The following is a 21,090-nucleotide window of genomic DNA, read 5'->3' as shown; positions in this document are numbered from 1 at the left end:
CCAAAACCCTTACAGCAGCAGTAATAAGGACCACTATCAGTGCATTCCAGCGTGATAACGTCTACATGTGGAAGTGAGCAGGGCCACTGATGTCACGTCTACTGAGATTTGCTGGGTTGCTTGCCCAAGCAGAAGGTGACATGCAGCTGTCCTAATAAATAAGACAGGTACAAAATGCCTGACGCTTGCACAATCAACCCTGCAAGAATCAGTAGACATAACCTGAACAGCTCCACTTGCCCCCCAATGCTGAAGTGTACGGAATCGGAATACCACCTTAAATGTAATCCAACTCTTGCTACGCCCAGAAAATAAATAAAATGTCACTTGCAAAATTCTATAGTTTATTGGCAGTAAAGAAAAAATTTAGAGCATGTTTATAAGAAAAAAAAATATCACAATTGTATTGTAAATAATGTTGCAAATGTCATAATTCATCCTTCTTACAAGAAAACAAATACATTCAGGATCCTCTGCCAGTGGTAGAACACAAGAATAATACATAGCATACTACGCTGAAAGTAGATTCAGGCAGATCAGCCCCTTTATATTAAACACAGAATTTTTGGAATGATTTTTTCTTATTCTGTTTAAATCAGTTGCATCAATCATGTTCCAAAAGCTGAATTAGGTTCTGGTCACATTACTTTAATGTCCTCTGGCCATAAACCACTGACAAAGTCGTATAGGCATACAGTGAGATACATCGCCCATAGCGCCCATAATTTAAAAAATTATATACTATACACACACTTTTAGATTATTTTCTGAATACCTTCTTATGGGATAGCGAAATACACTGTGTTACTCTCTACATTATATACTGGCTGGGCATAAGCAAAGGGACTCTCTTTTGACCTCTAATTTTTTGTGCACATGCTTAAAGGAAATCTGTCAGCAGGTTTTTGTTATGTAATCTGAGAACAGCATGCGATAGGTGCTGAGACACTGATTTCAGCAATATCTCACTTATTAGGCTGTATGCTGTTGATTACTTACAGTGAATGTTTTATCACCAGGAGACTATCATTGCCCTGACTAGGTGCCTCTTGCCAAGTGCTCAGACCATGCCCCCTCCTCTGATAAGCAGCTCACTGTCAATAGACAATGTACACAAAAAGCTGTAGTGTGGGTGGTGGCAGCTTTCTGAGCTCTGCTACATATTATTTATTTATTTTACTCACTTATATAGCGCCATTAATTCTACAGCGCTTTACAGACATTATGGGCACTGTCCCCATCGGGGCTCACAATCTACATTCCCTATCAGTATGTCTTTGGAGTGTGGGAGGAAACCGGAGAACCCGGAGGAAACCCACGCAAACACGGGGAGAACATACAAACTCCTTGCAGATGTTGTCCTTGGTGGGATACATCTAAAAACTCTGATTGTGTCACATCTGATTCACCCAGTAAACTAAGTGATACATCGCTGGAATCAGGGTCTTCTTCTCTACATTATGCTGTTCTCAGACAAGGTAGCAAAAACCTGGTGACAGATTCCCTTTAAAACGGACCTGTACTGTCAACAAACTTTGCATAAACCAGGTGATTATAACAAACTTTGTAATGTAATTTAAATCAGCCTTCTTCCCCACTTATCAGACAATTCTTCACCGCCTCCTGAACGCCCCATCCACTGAAAAATCAGCTCAAGTCCATTTTGCTCAGAGAAGACAGACTGCGGGTTGTTATGTGACCCAGCCCATTATCCTCTAAGGAGAGTGAGTGAGAAACAGGGAAGTCAACAGACAGAGGCAGACAGAAAAATATAATGCAGAGCTCTGAAACAAGTGTTTTACATCACATCAGAGGTTAATTCAGATGAACACAGCTCAGCTCTGCTGTATGATGTCCTCCATGTTACTGCAGCTTGTCTCTGTGAGCTAAAAAGTGAATTAAGAGCGGGTACTCCCCTCTCTGTGCTGTGCTATCTATGGGAGAATCACTTCAGCTCTTCTCCTCCCCCAGTAAACAGTGAATTGCGAGTCACAGATCGAGCATGGAGAGAGGAAAACTGGTGGGAATGCATGATAGAAGTCACATAATGGCCAGAAATAGTGTTAATCCTCATATACACGCACAAGACACACCTTATTCTAAAAAGTTGCTTGAAAGTACAGTTACCTTTTAAGAGGCTTGTCAGAGGAGTTGTTCTGCAGTACCTGGGAGCGCCAACTACATATTGAATTAGTTATGTGCAGTACAGCTCTATTCCATGTGCATGTATCTAGAAGCCACCAAACCTTGTAAAAGCTGATTGGTTGGGATGATAGATGTATCCCATGGATATGTCATCAATATATTAAATCGGAAAACCCCTTTAAATGTACACCACAAATTTGATATGAACATAGTCTTAACCACATATAGTAACAATAGCAAGTAGTAGACTTATCTGGAAATAGACAAATGCCCGGTTTAACACTCAACCTGTATGTTCCAATTCCTGGTCCCGTTCACTGAGAAATAAAGTAATTTTTCTTCTAATTTCATCTTCTCTCTTCTTAATTATATTTTTGAATATATAAATTTTATAAAATAAGGCCCTTTTTGGTGAAAAGTTCAGTTTTGGGAAACTTACCATCTACAACAAACACATTATACAAATGATCTTTTAAAAATACTCCAGGTAAAAAATACAGAAAATAGCATTATTGTTGTTCTTGCTTGTCTTGTTTGAATGGAGAAAACCTGCACAAAAAAAAGATAGAATTACTATTCTTCTCATACTGTTCAGATGTGTTTTATAGGTCTGGCCACATGCTGGGGTGCAGTGGGCTTCCTGAATTTGCTTTAAGAGTCTGTGAAAAACAACCACGTAATTAGGCTAGGGCTACATAGCGGCTTGTCACAAGGCTGAAATTGCAGTGACACAATGCAATATTGGATGTAATAATATATATATATATATATATATATATATATAAAAATAGTGTCGAGTTGTGACCTGCGACATAGTTGTAAACATTTGCGATTGTGTCGCACTATGTTGGATTTTTTGTCGCTGGTTGCAAGTGACACAGTGGCCAAGGACTTTAATGCAAGCCGCATACTACATTTCACTTGTGTGCGACTTGTCTACAACCTGCCTGTTTTATTTTATAGTCAAATCACAAATCTAAAATAGTCACGAGATGTTTTTATTTTTTTAACGAATTTTCTGAGAAGTACTGTTGCGAAACAAATATCACCGTGTAGCCCTTGTCTTAACCCCTTAACCACTTCGCACCAGAGCCTGTTTTTGCCTTCGTGACCGGGCCAATTTTTTCAATTCTGACCACTGTCACTTTATGAAGTAATTACTCTGGAACGCTTCAACGGATCCCCCTGATTCTGAGACTGTTTTTTCGTGACATATTGTACTTCATGATAGTGGTAAAATTTCTTCGATATAACTTGCGTTTATTTGTGAAGAAATCGGAAATTTGGCGAAAATTTTGAAAATTTTGCAATTTTCTAACTTTGAATTTTCATGCCCTTAAATCAGAGAGATATGTCACAAAAAATAGTTAATAAATAACATTTCCCACATGTCTACTTTATATCAGCACAATTTTGGAACCAAAATTTTTTTTTGTTAGGGAGCTATAAGGGTTAAAAGTTGACCAGCGATTTCTAATTTTTCCAAAAAAAAAATTACCAAAAATATTGTTTTAGGGACCACATCATATTTGAAGTCACTTTGAGGGGTCTTTATGACAGAAAATACCCAAAAGTGACACCATTCTAAAAACTGCACCCCTCAAGGTGCTCAAAACCACATTCAAGAACTTTATTAACCCTTCAGGTACTTCACAGGAATTTTTGGAATGTGGAAGAAAAAAATTAACATTTAACTTTTTTCACAAAAATGTTACTTTAGACTCAATTTTTTCTATTTTCACAGGGGTAACAGGAAAAAATGGACCCCAAATTTTTTTGTGCAATTTCTCTTGAGCGCGCTGATACCCCATATGTGAGGGAAAACCACTGTTTTGGCGCACTGCAGGGTTCGGAAGGGAAGGAGCGCCATTAGACTTTTTGAATATAAAATTTGTCTGAATAATTAGAGGACGCCATGTTGCGTTTGGAGAGCTTCTGAAGTGTCTAAACAGTGGAAACCCCCCACAAGTGACACCATTTTGGAAACTAGACCACTTAGGCAACTTATCTAGATGTGCGGTGAGCACCTTGAACCCCAAGGTGCTTCACAGAAGTTTATAATATTGAGCTGTAAAAATAAAATTTTCACATTTTTCCCACAAAAACGTTTTTCATCCCTTAATTTTGCATTATCATAAGGGTAATAGGAAAAATTGCACCATGAAATTTGTTGTGCAATTTCTCCTGAACACGTTGATACCCCATATGTGGAGGCAAACCACTGTTTGGGCGCACGGCAGGGTTTGAAAGGGAAGGAGCGCCATTTGACTTTTTGAATGTAAAATTTGTTTGAATAATTAGCGGACGCCATGTTGCATTTGGGGAGCCCCTGGTGTGCCTAAACAGTGGAAACCCCCCACAAGTGACAACATTTTGGAAACTAGACCCCTTAGGGAACTTATTTAGATGTGTGGTGAGCACCTTGAACCCCAAGGTGCTTCACAGAAGATTATAATATTGAGCTGTAAAAATAAAATTTTCACATTTTTCCCACAAAACCGTTTTTCATCCCTTAATTTTGCATTATCATAAGGGTAATAGGATAAATTGCACCATGAAATTTGTTGTGCAATTTCTCCTGAGTACGCCGATACCCCATATGTGGGGGAAAACCACTGCTTTGGTGTACGGCAGGGTTCGGAAGAGAAAGGAGCGCTATGTTGGCTGGGATAGGTGGCAGACACCATGTCACATTTGAAGAGTCGCTGACATGCCGAAACAGCAGAAACCCCCACAAGTGACCCCATTTTGTAAACTACACCTCTCAAGGAATTCATCTAGGGAAGTAGTGAGTATTTTTTAATTTTTAAATTTATACCATTGGACAGTGAAAAAAGCATAATTATATTTTTACCACAAAAAAATGTTTTACCCTCAGATTTTACATTTTCACACAGGGCAATGGGTAAAAATGGTGCCGAAATGTGTCACACAATTTCTTCTAAAAGTGGCAATACCCCATATGTGGCTGTATCGTACCGCTCAGCCATACGGCGAGATCTGGGGGGGACGGAGTGCTATTTGACAATTGGAGAACAAATTATTGTAGAATAGGCATTTGGATTTGGGAGCACAACATTTTCAGAATTTCTTTTGGGGGGCAAGGGCCATTTCGCTTTTCCAGAGCCTTTCTGCTACCAGTAACTTGGAAGTCCCTTATATTTTTAACAGATGACGGACCTGAGTGGGGACTAGCTTTTTTTGAGGACTGAGTTGAAGCTTTTATTGGGAACATTTTACGTAACATTTATCCGGCGCTCTAGGTTGAGCACTTACATCGGGGTTTCCATCTAAATTTCCAAGTGATGTAATTCAGATGAAACCCCTGCGGGATCCATTTACTGTAATGAGGCAGCAGAGTTACTCTGGACTCCGTCTGGCCTCTGTTTAGCGGTGTCGATTTTTTTCAGAAGTGCACAAAACTGTGACCAACCACACTTTTATGCACGCCTAAAACAAATGACACCGTGGGATCCCAGGCTAGATGGCGTCCACAGTGGCCTATATCTGCCTCATTACAGGGAATCTTCCATCATGGGTTCTGGCTGAATCACGTATTTCAGAGATTTACACGGAAACTCTGGTGTAAGTGCTCAGCGCTGAGCGCAGGATAAATGTGAGCAGAGCCTTACTGCGATCTTTCGGAGACATAATAAACAAATCAGTAGCAGGTGAAGAATTGGTTTTATTTTTTACGCCGCTCCTCGTGTGGTATAAGTGATGAGATTACTTTATTCTTCGGGTCGGTGTGATTACAGAGATACCAGATTTATATCGGGTTTTTATGACTGACAGCTGTCACACACTAAAAGACGCTTTTTTTTTCAAAATCTAGTTTTTGCATCACCATATTTTGAGAGCTATAATTTTTCCATATTTCGGCCGACAGTCATGTGATGGCTTGTTTTTTGCGGGACGAGTTGACATTTTTATTGGTACCATTTTTGGGTACGTGACATTTTTTGATCACTTTCTATTCTGTTTTTTGGGAGGTAAAATTAACAAAATCCAACAATTCAGGAATTGTTCTTTGAGGTTTTTTTTTATGCCGTTCTGCGAGTGGTAAAAGTGATCAGGCAGCATTATTCTTCAGGTCAGTACGTTTACAGCGATACTACACTTACTGTATTTTTTGTTATGTTTTGGCGCTTTTACACAATAAAACAAATTTATAGAAAAAAATATTTTTTTTGCATTGCTTTATTCTGAGCACTATAACTTTTTTATTTTTCGGCTGATGGAGCTGTATGGCGGCTTGTTTTTTGCGGAACAAGATGACGTTTTCAGAGGTACCATTTTTATTTCTATTTTGCTTTTTGATCGCATTTTTTTCCACTTTTTGTTTGGCAATATGATGAAAAAGCATATTTTTTTGCTCCTTTTTTTATTTATTTTTATTACGGTGTGCACAGAAGGAGTTAATTAGTGTGACAGTTTTATAGCTCGGGTTGTTTTGGACGCGGCGATACCAAATATGTGTTCTTTTTTTGGTTGTGTAAAAATATACGGATTTATTGGTTTAATATTTTATTTATTTATTTTTATTTATTTTGTGATTTTTTTTTACCAGTTTAAAAACTTTTTTTTTTACTTTTTTTTACATTTTTACTTAGTCCCTGTATGGGACATTAATTTTTATTTTTCTGATCACTGATCTCATGTAATGTAATAGACATATATTACATTACATTACATGAGATCTTCCCTGACTGTTTCAGTCAGAGTCTCCTGTCTGGCTCAGCTGCAGGCTGAGCCAGACAGGACACCATATATGGCAGAGCTGGAGGCGGTCATGTGACCTCCAGCTGCCATAGCAACCCCAGGTCCTGGAAGGAATCGGAGGTCTTCGGAGAGGTAAGTAAGACGACCCCCTCTCCTCCTGCTGTCTCCTATATGCCGCGATCACTATAGATCGCAGCATATAGAAGACAGCAAAGGGTTAACATCACTGGGACCTGATCCAATCAGGTCCCGATGATGTTCCCTGTCAGAGCTAACGCTCTGCACCGGAATCGCAGCGCTAGCAGGACCCTGGGGGTCCTGAGCGTTGCGAGACCACCCACCGTTTTTAAACGTCCGCGCTGCACAGAGCCCAGGCAGCGCGGATGTTTATCTACAGTGGGCGGTCGGGAACCGGTTAAATTATACTTTATAATAATGGTAAATTTAGGTTGACATCTTTTGCATTTATTAATAAAAATATCAGAAATCTGACAAAAATGTAAAAAAAAATAACATTTCCATCACGTCTGCCTTATATCAGCACCATTTGTAAAGTGTTGATTTATATTGTTATCATTTTAGAAGGTTTAAAAATGTAGCAGTAATTTTTTTTCAAGGAAATTTACAAAACAAATTTTTTTAATTACCTGTTCAGTTTTTAAGTGATTTTGGGGGTCCTTATATATTGGAAACCACCCAAAAGTGATACCATTTGAAAAACCGCACCCCTCAACATATTCAAAACTGTTTTCAGGTAGTTCATTAACCCTTTAGGTGCTCTTCAGGAATTAATGCAAAGTGGTATGACAGGAATGAAAAAGTATTTTTACCACCTAAATTTTGATAACTTCTGAACAGGCCGCTATAGCCAGAAGACTCTAAGGCCGTTATTTGGTCATGAACTGCCATGGCACAATACCACACAATCAAAATCTCAGGATGCCAATTGGGTTAAAGACCTCACAGTCTGTTAACTATTTCGATTCTGAAGTCAATATTGACAGCAGCATCTAAGGGGTTAAACGGCCATGGTCTGTGCCAACACTGATCATGGCTTATGCAGCAAGTTGTCAGCTATAGTGTACAGATGACATCTACAGGATTGTCACCCGTCAGAGGATGCTAGTGTCTTTTGTCATAGGTCAGTAAAAAGACGTTTTGGTGGTCACTAAGGGGTTAACCTTACATACTTCCCTTTTTGTTGTATCCAATCTGTGATATAAAACCTGAGAAAAAGAGTGACAAATGCATTGATAAGACCTGGGCCTTATATATTGGGAGGGAAGTTGCCTACTGTATACACCTTGAATAAAAGTTTGTTTCAGTTTACTCTCCCAATCCCCAGCCAAACATTTAAAGGGACTCTGTCAGCATAGAATGACTCTTCAAAGTACAGGTGATAATGGCATGGTAAAACAATTAAGTACAACCTATCACCTGCTTGTTTTCCATCTATCTCTCCCTTTTCTGGCTCTATGAAGCCAGAGCTGTCAATCAAATAAGAGGAGGGTGGAGATAGAGGGAAAACAAGCAGGTGGGAAGGTGCACTTGTTTGCCCATGCCATGATTGTCTGTACTCTGTTTGAACAGTCATTCTGTGCTGACAGAGTCCCTTAAAAAAAGAATAATAAACTGAGTGCAAAAGGATAATTCTAGTCTTTCATGGAAATCCCAACCACAATGTACAGAGAAGAGTATCACTTACAGGCGTCTTATCGTTGACTTATCTTTGCTGCTGTCATTTGGTCTTGGTGAACTGGTGATTATGGATTCATCTTCCAATGTCACGATGTGGTCTTCAGTTGGAGGAATGACACCACTGTAGAGAGGATTGGAGAACGTTATTCCTTAACTCTGAGTACAGTTTTAATATTAAAAATAATTGTAATTAGTTTGAAATTTTTCGGAGGCCTCAAAGCTCAAAATGACCTTTTATAGCACTGCAATTCATCTTGTGCAACCAAGAGCTGAACCTTCAGCTTATTCCGCTCCTGCAGCACCGCCCTCAGCTCTTGTAATGTAAATCGTGGCCGGTTTGGGTCTGTGAGATCTATAATCATTTTGTCAGGTCCAAGGTCAGTCTACAAAACAAAACAAATAAATCCGTTCATGCATCTTAATAAATGAGAGATATTCAAACTCTTCCTTTAAACCTGTGTTAGAACTTAATTAACTCAATTGATGATCACTATGTATCTGCCATTTAACATCTGTACTTATGGAAGGTTTTTACAAATGCAGAAATAAATTACTATTAGATGGTTGCAATATTTTTGATAAAACAACATCAGTAGACTCAAAACTTGAGCTAAATAACTCAATAATCCCCTGTATCTTATAATGATCTAACCTTTTCCCTCTCCCACACATCGCCGCTGGGTAAGCATGGTTTCCTGTAAGAATATACAGTACAGAAGGATAAATAACATTCTGTGTGTGAATAAGGCCCGATTCAGATAGCTGTATTAAAAATGTGGACATAATTGGGTGCTGCCTCCCATCACATGAACAATAAATGCACCAGAATAGTGCATGCCATGTTTATCATTGTGTGGAAATCCAAATCACAAATCAATGTTCACATCTTCCTACATACTATAAAAGACTCATAAGGTTGTGTACATTGATGTAATTTAGACCCATGTAATGTTCCCATCATAATCCGAAACCATCAGAACAAACCAGTAAGACAAGGGAGCATATAAGCTGCCAGCTCATAAAGGTGTTATCCAGGCTTAGGCCATGGCCCCACTATCAGTATTTGGTCAGTATTCGGTCAGTATTTTTTCTCAGGAGTGGGAGCCAAAACCTGTAGTGGGTAATAAATGCAGAATTCGAATACTGATAGTGAGGCCGTGGCCCTAGGATGAAAGTTTGCAGTCACATGTGACTGCACACGTCTGTATACTGACAGTGTGTGGTGCGTACACTGTTAGGATTCGTCCTCTTTCAGTGCACTTCTATTGAGAGAGGACGAGCATGTCTAGTCGGCATGTGACAATTATGCAAATTGCATAAACGTTTGCACTGGCAACACTAGAGAATCCTGACAGTGTGTGTATTGCATTATGTCAGGATTCAGAAGTCTGCAGACTTTCATCCTTAGCCTGGACAGCCCCTATAAGTCAAACGCTTTGATCTCAAGTATTTTTTTTCATCACTAATTTTGTGGGTTAGAAACAAGAAAATCTTGAAAGAGGAATGATCAGTCTACACATAAAACTCAACTAAAGAATCCTCAGATACCTGATCAGTCTGCAGACCTTCTCTCATCAGTCGTTCCACCTCTCCCTTTAGGTTGTCCCTTTCCATCTTCAGTTCCTCAGTAGCAAGACTTGACTGGTTCACCAGTGTTTCCAGGACCTCCAGAACACGTACAATTTTAAACTGAAGATCAGCTACCAGGTCTGTTACACCTCGGGCTTCTTTGCCGATCTTCATAAGATCTTGTCCAATTACGTGTGAAATATCGTACACGTCTTCTACTGTCATTTGAAAGGGGTCCTTTTCAAACGCTGTTTCAGGGGACACGTCCTCTTGTTCAATTTCCATCTTTTCTATAACCCACTTACTTCCTGCCAAAGAAATAAACCAAAATGTTGTATGACAACTGAGCAGATATCAAAGGGAATCAAGAAAACTTTGATGACTTATATGTTATAGATCACTAGGAGGAGAGGTGCAATTACGTGGCCAATGGGCACACATCCTCGGCCACCTTGGTCACTAATGCTGCGATGTAAAAGTATGCTTCGCCTGTTTATTGCTGCGTAGAAAAATTTTGCAGTATGTGGACGAGATTTGTTAAAATTGAATCCACGTGCCTACTGTATTCTTCTGCAGATTTTCCACAGGGAAATTTGCCTAGAAAATCCCTAACATCTTCATCCCACGTGGATGTATTCTAATTTTTGCGAACTTTCCCACCCAACCGTATGACCACATTCAGGCGAATGGAACTAAATTTTAAATTCAGAAATGTCTGCAACAAATCAGATGCATGTGAATTCAACCTAATGCTTCCCATCTTTTTTGGATGAGAGCACGGAGCACTAGCGTGAATAAAGCCTAATCTATGAGATTACAAATGCAAATCAAACACTTTTCATTTACTGAATGCATTGTGCCCAGGACTTTTACTGTGGGTAGGCTGTGTGTCCACTATGCATTTTTTAAGCAATTCCACTGCAGAAACGCTTAAAAAACGCTTGGTAGAAGGTCTGCCATGTTCCCCAATGATAATCCACATGTGCTGTGCACATGCTGTGGAAATTTCCGCTGCGGATTATCATTGTGGAAAAATCCACAGCACTACCAATTATTTTGCGGAAGCGTGGCGTTTTCGCCGCCACTGACTTGCACTGAAACGCATTGTAGATGCGGATAACGTGCGTTTCAATGTGCGAATGGAGAAGAGGAGACTCTCCTCTGGACCCAGGTACCATAGTAACTGTAAAAAAAAGAATAAAATAAATATTATACTTACCTTCTGATGGCCCTCGGTGTCCTTGTCTCGGCTTGCCGGCAGCTCGTGGTAGACTAAAGGACCTGCGGTGACGTCATTTAGTCATGTGACGGGTCATGCAACCGCTGACGTCGGCAGGTCCTTTAGTCTACCGCGAGCTGCTGGCAAGCCGAGACAAGGACACCGGGGGCCATCAGAAGGTTAAGTATAATATTTATTTTTTACCATTCTTTACGGTCACACTATATAAATCCATGCCGGTTGCATGGACTTATATAGTGTGACCAAGTGGTCAAGCACTTTCCAAGCGATGCTAAAATCGCAGGGAAAGCGCTTGACAACCCGCATGCGGAAATGCAAGTGAAGAACGCTTCGCATCCGCATGTCCCTGGCAGGAAAAACGCATGTACAATCCGCATGCGTTTTTTCTGCCAGGGAGATGCAGAAACGCTCAGGAAAAATCCGGAGCATTTCTGCATCGTGGGCACATAGCCGTAATCTATGTAAACAAGTCTGTCCAGAGATCTGGTCACACAATCTTGAGTCATACACTTGATAAAGGATTTTATCTATTGTAAGGCAGCACTAGTCATCATAATGGGGGATACTCGCTGCACCGGGTCAATTAATGCACACCAGCAATGTCTTTCCGGTATTTCACAATGCTGCAGTTTATTGCACTTCATAAACCACAGTTCACACATATAATGTCCACGAGCCCAAGTGGCAGACAGGCCCACTTGGCCCAGGTTACAGCCTTCAGCAAGGTAATACTTTAGCAGTGTCCATATAACAAAGTGTATTACCTTTGCCGGGTTTAGTTGCTGCAGTCCATTTGAATTGCCACCACTGTGGCTTTGCGGCTTCCCAGGTGGGGGTCTCTAGCCGTCGTCCCGTCTAAGGCTACTGGAATGTTTCACTCACACACATCCAGTCTGCGCCTTTCCGGACTCTTCACCAAGCCGCTGCCTTCCAAGACCACTGGCATCTACACAAGATCCAGCCTCAACCTTTCAGGCTGCCAGGCTTCACTGTATCACGGTGTCCCACACACACGGGGAACAGGCCTCACGCCCAACACACCGAACACACCTGTCTCCCATCAAGCAGGGTTTATATATCCATCCCGTGCACACACACACAGACAGGACCTTGCTGATGTCACAGTCATGTGATCAGACAGACATTCTGTGCACGCAGGACCTGTGCTATGTCACAGTCATGTGACCAGTCACCTGAGGGGGAAGGTACATGGTCAGGTAGAACACATGCTGGACCATTACCGTAATACCAGCAAGTCGCTGCATTACATATCCCCCCCCTCTGTTCAAACTTGTGGGGTTGAACACATAATATACACAATCACTATAACCCCCAGCTCTGTTCAAACTTGTGGGGTTGAACACATAATATACACAATGACATTATAACCACCAGTTCACATAGAGACCATGTACTTTACAATTGTGATACTCAGCCCCTGGAACATTAGTCAACGACATTAGCCCATTCCTTAGGGACCTACCATTTGTCACTGTCACTGACTTCGTCAGGTCACCTTTCCGGGTCGTAACCTTGTCAGAGCTCCCCCGCTCCCAGCGGTCAGTTGTAACCTTGTCAGGTCTCCCCCGCTCCCAGCAGTCAGTCGTAACCTTATCAGGTCTCCCCCGCTCCCAGCGGTCAGTCATAATCTTGTCAGACCTCCCCCGCTCCCAGCGGTCAGTCGTAACCTTGTCAGGTCTCCCCCGCTCCCAGCGGTCAGTCATACAGCGGTGTGACTCACATGCCCTGGTATCTAAGGTCCGATTCGACTCCGTACAGTCCCGTCCTCTATTGGGTCGTTTGTATGGGCTGCTCAAACCTGAGTTACTGGAGGTCTCACTACCTCTAAACCCACGCCCACTACTCTCAGGACATCTTGAAAGGTCCCTAACTCCAGCTATAGCTGTTCTGTTATTTAGGGGGCCCTTTCTCTGTCTGGTCTCATAATTTCTAGACGGCTTTCTAGACGGCTTCTGCTACTCAGATGATGCTGTCTATCCACTCGCAGTCTAGCGAGATTCAACTGTTCTACCTCTCGCAGGTAGGTCACTCGGTACTCCAACAGCATGCGCATATATCCCAGGCTTTCTTCTGTTCCTACAGCGGAGAATGATACCATGCCGTTTTCGTCTGGTATCCAGTCCTGACGATCACGTGGACTGTTTACTTTCACCACACCAGACTTCTTGACCATCTTCTGCATGGCTCGACCATTTCTCCAACGAGCTACCTCACCAGAACATGAGGCACCCGGATGACCTCTTCACGCATACTGTGAGCTTTCCTCATCAACTCCAGTTGTCTAACGGCTTGTTCCATCTTCAACCGGAGAAACTGCTTCGTGCGAATACATCGCCAGTGCATGTCACTTAGGATAGCCACCCTCTTCACTGTGACTTCAGTCGTGGACAGGACCACCAGCTGTTTAGCTTCACCTTACACCTTACAGGCTCCCACGGCCTTCTTAAACCCCTCATGCACGGACTCACTGGTGCATTCTTCCCTCAAATCCTCGGGTACATCTACGAGGCACTTGTACCGAGACGTTTCGGTCTCACCAGTGGTTTCCAGACGATCAACCAGCTCAGGTTTCAGGGACAACTGACCTCCAGCTTCTTCACCCTGTATGCTTTCCCTGAGCTGACTCACAGCTACAACTTCACGAATTTCCGTCTTGACCACTTCCATCTCATATTTATCTGTGGTTAACACTCTCTTAGCTCTCCTCAGGTCCGCCCTCTCTTGGTATAAGGGAGTGAGTGCAACGTGTTCGCCCTTTTCCTTCTCCAAGAAGGCCTCGTTCACTGAGTGATACTTTGTCAGGCGACTTTTGAGCCCGGAAACTTCTTCCTCTAGCTCCGCCACTCGCCTCTCAGCGGCCCGTCTCTGAAGCTCTTCTTGCTTCCAATGGGTTTGTAGCGACTCCTTGATCTCGGCTCCTATATCCACCGAATCATCCGAGCCCACATCACTCGAGGAGGTATCTGCTTCATACCTCCCATCACCAGCGACCAACTCCTGGCCCTGGTCTGTGGCTTCTCCAATGGACTCCTCCATCTTTTTCCGCTCAGCTTCCATCATGCTGAGCCTTTCCTTAAGGCACGTCTCTGCCCTCTGGAGATTATCACAGAACGTCTGCAGCTCCTTCACCTGAGCTTCCAGACCTAAGGTCCTTCTGCGGAGATCACCATTTTCATTACGGGTGTCCTGCAGAGTGGTCTCAACCACTTGGCGCATGTGCTCTGCATCCACTTTATCATCCTCTAGTTTTCCTTTAACCCTGAGGAGATCCTCATAGTCTTTCTTAATTTGTTGCAGTTCCCTCATGAGTTCACCATATTCCTTCTTGGAGTCACACAGCTCCCGGTTGAACTGTTCGTGCAGTTGCTTTAGGTTTTGGTCACGTCCGGAAACTTCAACCTGCAGCGCCTCTTTTAAAGCAGACAGCTCTCTATCCCTCTGGTGTAGTCCCTCATCCAGCTTTTGCTTCACTTGTATCAGCTCTACGTGTACCAGGGAGAACCTATCTTTCAACTCGCACAGCTCATCTTCAAACTCCGCTTTGTCAAGCTCCAACTGAAAAACCTCTTCTTTATTTCTCTGGAACATTTCCTTCCAATTGTTGACTTCCTTGCTGTTTTCCTCCAGTTCTCGCTGCAAGTTCCTCACAACCTGGTTTATTTTCTGCCGTTCAGACTCCAGGCTCAGCTGGTCTGAGGACACGTTCTCCATGTTTTTCCTTAGTTGCTGTACATCACTCTGATACTGCTGCCTGACAGGCTCCAGCTCTTGGTCTTGACTGGCCACCTCCTCTTTCAGGGCTGTCGGTTCCTGATCCTTTTGTCCCAGTAGATCATCCTGCTTGTAACGAATCTGCATAACTGTCTCCAACTCTTCATAGTTGTCTGATACTTTACTGGAGGTTGCTACTGGCAACGTCACCTCCTCTTCTGCCTCTAAAGGAGGATCCACCCTTGAAACAAAGGCACACAGTACTACATTTTCTTTATTTTCACTTTCAGCAAGGACTACAGGAGCAACCTTTTAGTGGCCCTTGCGCCGTCGACGAGATGGGGACTTTCTCACCTCGTCTAGCCCCTCCTGACTGACCTCTCCTTCTACTTTCGTAGTGTCACCGTCAGCTACAGGGTCTGTGTCACTCCCCATGGTGTTGTGGACTAACAGGTCACCTCCCACTTTGACGTCACCCCCTTCTACTGGAGCTACCCCGTTATTAACGGTCACATTGTCATTTTTAGGAAGTACCAACCCACCACCAGTAAATTTGTTTGATTTTCTACACTCTATGCTGTTTTGAAAATCCGCCCCTTTTTTGACTACGCCCCCTTTTAAACAACCCCACCGGCAGGGGAATTTTTAGAAGAAAAATCAACAATAGTCTTAGGACTCAGTTCACAACAGCTCTTACCACCTCCCCGGGCACTTTGGGACAACAAGGGCGCCCCCGGAGAGTTCAAGGAATGGTCCGCTGCCGCCTCTCTGTAACGGGCCAACAGCTCCTGCCCTTCCTGCACCACGACCTCTTGTCGTTTCTCCCATACCTGCTGTTGTTTCTCAAATGCCTGCTGCGAGTCCTGTTGTTGTTTCTCCCATACCTGCTGTTGTTTCTCAAATGCCTGCTGCGAGTCCTGTTGTTGTTTCTCCAATGCCTGCTGCTGCGACTCCAACAGGCATTTCAATCGCTCAACAGCTTCAGACTCATCTGCTGCTCCCTTCACAGCCATCATTATCTGCTCCTGCATTTCTTCAGGAAACTCCATTATGCCGAAGAGCGATTGCACACGGTCATCTAACTCCTTCTCCATTCCGTCTGGAGATACTGCACCATTCATGGCCATCACGGTACACACTAGACACTTTACACCGCTCTCCCCGAAAATTTTCGTGGCCCCGCCGAGCCACAGCAAAACCGGATTTGAGTGCGACGGCAACCTTCGCAACCTCGCCGAGTTGCAGCCAGATGCTTTAAACTTGGTGAGCCCCGCCGAGCCACAGCAAACCAGGTTTGAGTGTGACGATAATCTTCGCAAACCCCACCGAGTTGCAGCCAGATGCTTTAATCCACACTCGTCCTGTGCCGTTGCCCCTAGCAACCGGGCTGCAGTTGCCTCAAGCAACCAGACTGCAGTTGCCCCTAGCAACCGGACTGCAGTTGCCCGCATTCTCGAACCATATGTAAGGCAGCACTAGTCATCATAATGGGGGATATTCGCTGCACCGGGTCAATTAATGCACACCAGCAATGTCTTTCCGGTATTTCACAATGCTGCAGTTTATTGCACTTCATAAACCACATTTCACACATATAATGTCCACGAGCCCAAGTGGCAGACAGGCCCACTTGGCCCAGGTTACAGCCTTCAGCAAGGTAATACTTTAGCAATGTCCATACAAGTGTCCATATAACAAAGTGTATTACCTTTGCCGGGTTTAGTTGCTGCAGTCCATTTGAATTGCCACCACTGTGGCTTTGCGGCCTCCCAGGTGGGGGTCTCTAGCCGTCGTCCCGTCTAAGGCTACTGGAATGTTTCACTCACACACATCCAGTCTGCGCCTTTCCGGACTCTTCACCAAGCCGCTGCCTTCCAAGGCCACTGGCATCTACACAAGATCCAGCCTCGACCTTTCAGGCTGCCAGGCTTCACTGTATCACGGTGTCCCACACACACGGGGAACAGGCCTCACGCCCAACACACCGAACACACCTGTCTCCTATCAAGCAGGGTTTATATATCCATCCCGTGCGCACACACACACACACACACACACACACACACACACACACACACACACACACACACACGACCTTGCTGATGTCACAGTCATGTGATCAGACAGACATTCTGTGCGCGCAGGACCTGTGCTATGTCACAGTCATGTGACCAGTCACCTGAGGGGGAAGGTACATGGTCAGGTAAAACACATCCTGGACCATTACCGTAATGCCAGCTGCATTACACTATTTAAATGTGTACAGCAAAATATAACAACTGGTAAAACTATTTTGTGTATATACTAGTGTGCTAACTTCTGCTATTGATCAGCAAGTGTATTGGGTTGTATCATCACCGGTACCACTCACAACCCACGTTAAAGGGACTGTCAGCATAGAATGAATGTTCAAAGCACAGGCGCTCGGTGCATCACGGCGGGGTCAACCATTTATATACACGTTCCCACCCGCTTGTTTTCCATCTGTCTCTGCCATTCCCTGGGTCTATGAAGCCAGAGCTGTCAATCAAAGAAGAGGTGAGGGGAAGACAGACGGACAACAAGCAGTTGGGCAGGTGAATGTAAATTATTGGCACCGTCATGAAACACGGAGCACCTGTACTTGGTTTGAACAGCTATTCTGTGCCGACAGCGTCCCTTTAAATATTTATTTAGATGGGCTGAAAAGCAATGAACAACTGTTGGCAAGAATGCTCTTCCTGACTACAAGCTTCTTGCTTGTTAGATGATCAGAATGGTTGTCGGCAGAAAAATTATTATTGTCCGCAGCCCATCACCCATGTACTGTAAATGGATGTTCTGCTGACAACAAGATATTGTATGGGGACAGAACAATTACTTTAATTGCTGTTCTTTCCCATACATTTTTTGTCGGCGTGTTTGAATGGACCAGTAAACGAGACCTGAATGACTTTTACGGGCCAAAATCAGTTCATCAGGTTAATAGACCTGGCATAAGATACGTTCGGCATATGATAATGTCCATTTAGCAGATCAGTTTGTTTCTCTTTGGGATAATGACAGTGACTTCCAAGAAATGAACAATTTATCCATTAAAGTTATTGGAGAACAGCTGTTATTCCATCACGTCTTCTCATCTCTTAATAATATTCATATGATCCAAGTAAATAGAAATTGTCCGGACACAGAGTTCAGCTACTCCTCATAGAGACCTCCACACCTTTGCAGCTCCATGCTTTTATAGTCTTTATAAGGTATATTACCAGTGATCTATATTATACTGCAGTTGCCTGGCGTGCTAATAAGGAACGAACACATCATGAAAGCCGCAGCGGATTAACAGAATATATTAGAAATTAAGTGGAAACTGATTGCTTATTGTTAAATGCTGCACAAAAAGGGCAAGAATTTACAAGATCAACTTTGCGTTAATTAATCTGCTTATATATATTATACACACAAACATATAATATGCGTATATATCTGCATAACGCATTATGTATACATTTATATAATATACACACACAAGTGTACACACACGTATAATACGCACACTATGTGTGTGTATATATATATATATATATATCCACATACTATTACATACAGATATATATATATATATACAGTACAGACCAAAAGTTTGGACACACCTTCTCATTTAAAGATTTTTCTGTATTTTCATGACTATGAAAATTGTACATTCACACTGAAGGCATCAAAACTATGAATTAACACATGTGGAATTATATACTTAACAAAAAAGTGTGAAACAACTGAAAATATGTCTTATATTCTAGGTTCTTCAAAGTAGCCACCTTTTGCTTTGATGACTGCTTTGCACACTCTTGGCATTCTCTTGATGAGCTTCAAGAGGTAGTCACAGGAAATGGTTTTCACTTCACAGGTGTGCCCTGTCAGGTTTAATAAGTGGGATTTCTTGCCTTATAAATGGGGTTGGGACCATCAGTTGTGTTGTGCAGAAGTCTGGTGGATACACAGCTGATAGTCCTACTGAATAGACTGTTAGAATTTGTATTATGGCAAGAAAAAAGCAGGTAAGTAAAGAAAAACGAGTGGCCATCATTACTTTAAGAAATGAAGGTCAGTCAGTCTGAAAAATTGGGAAAACTTTGAAAGTGGCCCCAAGTGCAATTGCAAAAACCATCAAGCGCTACAAAGAAACTGGCTCACATGAGGAAAGGAAGACCAAGAGTCGCCTCTGCTTCTGAGGATAAGTTTATCCGAATCACCAGCCTCAGAAATCGCAGGTTAACAGCAGCTCAGATTAGAGACCAGGTCAATGCCACACAGAGTTCTAGCAGCAGACACATCTCTTCAACAACTGTTAAGAGGAGACTTTGTGCAGCAGGCCTTCATGGTAAAATAGCTGCTAGGAAACCACTGCTAAGGACAGGCAACAAGCAGAAGAGACTTGTTTGGGCCAAAGAACACAAGGAATGGACATTAGACCAGTGTAAATCTGTGCTTTGGTCTGATGAGTCCAAATTTGAGATTTTTGGTTCCAACCACCGTGTCTTTGTGCGACGCAGAAAAGGTGAACGGATGGACTCTACATGCCTGGTTCCCACCGTGAAGCATGGAGGAGGAGGTGTGATGGTGTGGGGGTGCTTTGCTGGTGACACTGTTGGGGATTTATTTGAAATTGAAGGCATACTGAACCAGCATGGCTACCACAGCATCTTGCAGCGGCATGCTATTCCATCCGGTTTGCATTTTGCTGGATCATCATTTATTTTTCAACAGGACAATGACCCCAAACACACCTCCAGGCTGTGTAAGGGCTATTTGACCAAGAAGGAGAGTGATGGGGTGCTACGCCAGATGACCTGGCCTCCACAGTCACCAGACCTGAACCCAATCGAGATGGTTTGGGGTGAGCTGGACCCCAGAGTGAAGGCAAAAGGGCCAACAAGTGCTAAGCATCTCTGGGAACTCCTTCAAGATTGTTGGAAGACAATTTCCGGTGACTACCTCTTGAAGCTCATTAAGAGAATGCCAAGAGTGTGCAAGCAGTCAAAGCAAAAGGTGGCTACTTTGAAGAACCTAGAATATAAGACATATTTTCAGTTGTTTCACACTTTTTTCTTAAGTATATAATTCCACATGTGTTAATTCATAGTTTTGATGCCTTCAGTGTGAATGTACAATTTTCATAGTCATGAAAATACAGAAAAATCTTTAAATGAGGTGTGTCCAAACTTTTGGTCTGTACTGTATATATATATATATATATATATATATATATATATATATATATATATATATATATATATAATATCCAAAAACGCAGAGCTCCCTAATAAGTGAAGAAATGAAGGTGCCTTTGTTCGTGGATATCCAATAGGAGGGTTTCAGTTCCTCCTGGAAACTGTCTCAAGTGCAAAACAACCTTATGTTTGTCCACTTATTGGAGAAGTGCCGCCGTTTTTGGATATTATCTATAATAGACCCTGTTGAGGTGAGATTTGGATCTGCACCCTTAGACTGTGTTGTGCTTCACATATCCTATACATATATGGAAGATAGATATATACACACACATGATATATTTATATGCACGCTGTTTCACTTTGATGGATATGATACACATTATATACACGCACACGCACACGCACACGCACACGCACACGCACACACACACACACACACACACACAGTCCCATTGCAATGATGCAGATGACTTCATGCACACCTGATACTGACATATACACAGACACTATACTTCCATTGATAAGAGGGAAGGCAGCAGTTATATTTTCCATTCCCGCGGGTTTAATACGCAATAGTCGCATACTTGGACAAGTCCCTCACCACAAATGTCGCAGCAGAGGCCTCCGTTTTGTCCCCAGTTTGGTCACTTCCTCAAGTCACTTTCTAGGCTCAGCATGTGACTCTACTGGCGGTTGTCATGGAGACGGCATTCTTTAATCCACGCCCTATAACCGGGTCAGCCGTGCGTTCCAAGCCTCGGTGTAGGCCAT

General features: G+C 42.8%; 1 protein-coding gene across 1 annotated transcript; it reads right to left on the bottom strand.

The window, feature by feature from the left end:
* Positions 1–323: 323 nt before the first annotated feature.
* Positions 324–21,067, bottom strand: RILPL2 (Rab interacting lysosomal protein like 2). The gene is made up of 5 exons (XM_073676188.1): positions 20,921–21,067; positions 10,114–10,442; positions 8,797–8,948; positions 8,573–8,686; positions 324–2,694 (listed from the first exon to the last, which is right to left on the bottom strand). Exons 2-5 carry the CDS (start codon positions 10,417–10,419, stop codon positions 2,655–2,657), a joined length of 612 nt encoding a protein of 203 aa, XP_073532289.1. The 5' UTR covers positions 10,420–10,442; positions 20,921–21,067; the 3' UTR covers positions 324–2,654.
* Positions 21,068–21,090: the final 23 nt, after the last annotated feature.

The sequence above is a fragment of the Phyllobates terribilis genome, unplaced genomic scaffold (assembly GCF_046119375.1).
Source record: "Phyllobates terribilis strain yellow unplaced genomic scaffold, ASM4611937v1 Scaffold_1__5_contigs__length_1240528914, whole genome shotgun sequence".
In the NCBI taxonomy this organism is placed as follows: Eukaryota; Metazoa; Chordata; class Amphibia; order Anura; family Dendrobatidae; genus Phyllobates; species Phyllobates terribilis.
Note: the sequence above shows the minus strand (reverse complement) of the source record. Positions and strands in the feature narration are given on the sequence as shown.

Bases quoted from the DNA above. Each gene is read 5' to 3' on its own strand.
- RILPL2 (XM_073676188.1), bottom strand. From the start codon at position 10,419: ATGGAAATTGAACAAGAGGACGTGTCCCCTGAAACAGCGTTTGAAAAG. The intron at 8,949-10,113 runs GTATCTGAGGAT...TTTGTTTTGTAG, and splicing joins AAGGTCTGCAGACTGATCAG to ACTGACCTTGGACCTGACAA. The intron at 8,687-8,796 runs GTCATTTTGAGC...TCCTCTCTACAG, and splicing joins GAATTGCAGTGCTATAAAAG to TGGTGTCATTCCTCCAACTG.